The sequence below is a fragment of the Penaeus monodon genome, chromosome 34, assembly GCF_015228065.2.
Source record: "Penaeus monodon isolate SGIC_2016 chromosome 34, NSTDA_Pmon_1, whole genome shotgun sequence".
Taxonomy (NCBI): domain Eukaryota; kingdom Metazoa; phylum Arthropoda; class Malacostraca; order Decapoda; family Penaeidae; genus Penaeus; species Penaeus monodon.
This window is the reverse complement of record NC_051419.1, coordinates 12,384,423-12,386,966: the sequence shown is the minus strand read 5'-3', so window position 1 is coordinate 12,386,966 and position 2,544 is coordinate 12,384,423. Positions and strand designations below refer to the sequence as shown.

Here is a 2,544-nt window from a genome sequence, read left to right as displayed (position 1 = left end):
ATAAGGTGCAATTACCTTTTTTTTTTTTTTTAACATAATGGGAAGGAATGCGTGCATGAACATATGAGTTCAGAAGACACGATATCAGTGTGCATAGTACTAAATTACATTTTGAATACACTCTGTATGTATTGTAGAAGATTAATATAGATACAATATACATGCATATCTTAAAAATGTGTGTGTTTGTAACTGTGAACCCCAGGTGCCTCCACTGCAGAAAGCCACATTGTGTGTGGTTAGTAACAGTATTGAAGTCATCCTTTGGTACTTTTTGAATTTGAATTATTTCGCAAGAATTGCATTTCAATGACGTGTTAGTTGAGTGTCATAAACTGTATAATACATGCTAGCTAGTACAACTGATTTGCTTTTTCCCAAATTTGGAACAATGTTTTGTATGGAAATTGTTTAATGTTTACAAGATACTCACAGTGGCATTTAAAAGAGCATTATTTTCTCATAATTTCATTGGCTGTGCTCTGCGCAATTCCACCTGACACTTGCTTTGAGCCGATAAAGAAGACCTACAAATTTAAATCCAACCCATTAATTTTCACAGTGTAAAGTCACTGAAGCAAAAGCAAATGAATCTACACCACATATATCATAGCATAATAGAGCTTGGTCTTTATTTGATGATAAAGAGCAAGGGAAGTCTGCAAGCTGTATCATGCCTGAATATACACGGTAGATATTTGCTGGTCAGTGCCTTAACACTTGGCATAGGAAATAGAGGTAGATGTGTAGGTGTGACACTTCCACCAGTGATATGGATATGTCAGTGTCTCATAAACATTTATTTTGAAAATGTTAGTGATTATGGTATTATCAGTCAGTTTCCCTGTAACTGCTATAATACTTTTTATTATTGCTGCTAAAATGCACAGTTTTATCAATTGAATGCCACTTTTGCATTAGTCTTGGTTGCAATTTCCAAATTACATGAAATTTATACTTCCTTTAATCTTAGTACATGAAGAATAAGTACCAGATGGTATGATTTCCTGTAAGAAGGGAGAAAGAAGGAAGGAATGCAGAAGATAAAGGACATGGAGAAAGATGAATTAATGATAGAGATTTTTATTTTTTTATTGCTACTAATTTTGAAGCAGTTTGCCTTCAATCCTCAGACTAAAAGCATTTTTCATATCAGCTTTTCTTTCTAAATTACCAACAGTTATTTTTTGTAGTCTAAGTGATGCATAGTAGGCAATGACCCTAACTGTATTATAGCTATGTCTTTTGTCCCCTTTACCAATGCAAGGTAGAGTGAAATTAACTCCTTGGTAATGATGATGCATGCTTATGTGCTGAGAGAGATAATGAGGAATTCAGTATAAGGGAAAGTATAAAGCATTTAAACAAAGCAGCATGAGCTCTGACAGCAATGAAAGTGAGGAAGACATTAGGCCTAATGCACAGCCTGGATGTCATATGGTAATTGTATATGTGTTTTTGGAGGTATTCTTTTTGCATTCTCTTGTCTAATTTTAGTGTGATAGGAAAAGAAGCAGAGCTTATTACAGGTTTTAACAAGATTATTCAGTTTTGTAAAGAATCATATTGCAGAATTATTATGCTTGGGATAGGTAAAAAAAGTATGTGAAAGATGATTAGCAGTGCTATATAACTAAACTTTTCATGGGAAGTTTCTACATGTATATTTATTTACTTATTGTAATGGAGAGAAAAATAATGGTGTTTGAAATTTTATTTCCATGGGTGAGTAGTATTAAATTGAAAAGAAACCTGAACAACAGAAGTCTGTGTTTAATCCATAGTCTTGATTGCAACTCAGACAAAATTCTGTAGTTATGCCTACTCTTTTTGAAACAAGAAATGAAAGATTTCTCATAAGATGGTTAAAGAAATAAAAATTATAGGAATTGCTTTTTATCAGCTAGAAGGAAACTTACATTGAAAAGGAGCACTTTCAACATTGGTTAATAATTAAAAAAAAAAAATAGTGTGATTTAGTTGAAAGAAATTGGGTCTTAGAGTGAATTGTCAGGTATATATTTACATGGTACTAAACCAAAATTAAGTCATGGCAAGAATGTATGTTTTGTAATGTTTGATATTGAAAAAAAGACAAATGTTGAAACAGTTTGTTATTAGTGGCAATAAAATGTTTATTCTTATAATGATCAGTTGTGTTATACATAATTTCAATGGTGAGACTGATACTATTATTTTCATTATGATCACTATATTGATTTACATTTTCTGTAAAAATAGAAATAATTTTTAAACAGGCCAGACTATATTTTGTCAATTTTCAAGTTGTAACTTACCCTTCATCTTTTACCTTTTCCAGTTCAGCAATCCAGACATGCCTGGGTATGTAGGCTTCGCCAATCTCCCCAACCAAATTCACAGAAAGTCTGTCAAGCGTGGCTTTGAATTCACTCTGATGGTTGTTGGTAAGTGGCCTGAGCTGTTTGTCCTCTGTGTTAATGGATGCATTTCATTTGTTTTATATTTTGGTTTATTCTTTGGATTTTCCCCCGCCTCATTTATCTTACCCACTTGCCACTGGGG

General features: G+C 32.9%; 1 protein-coding gene across 1 annotated transcript in view; it reads left to right on the top strand.

Moving 5' to 3' along the window:
• LOC119594593 (septin-2B-like) overlaps window positions 1-2,544 on the top strand; it is a gene marked incomplete at its 5' end in the record, with an annotated part of 24,353 nt that overhangs the window by 14,124 nt on the left and 7,685 nt on the right. Inside the window, 1 exon segment of the mRNA XM_037943634.1 lies at window positions 2,321-2,426. Coding sequence (XP_037799562.1) covers window positions 2,321-2,426 — 106 coding nt within the window.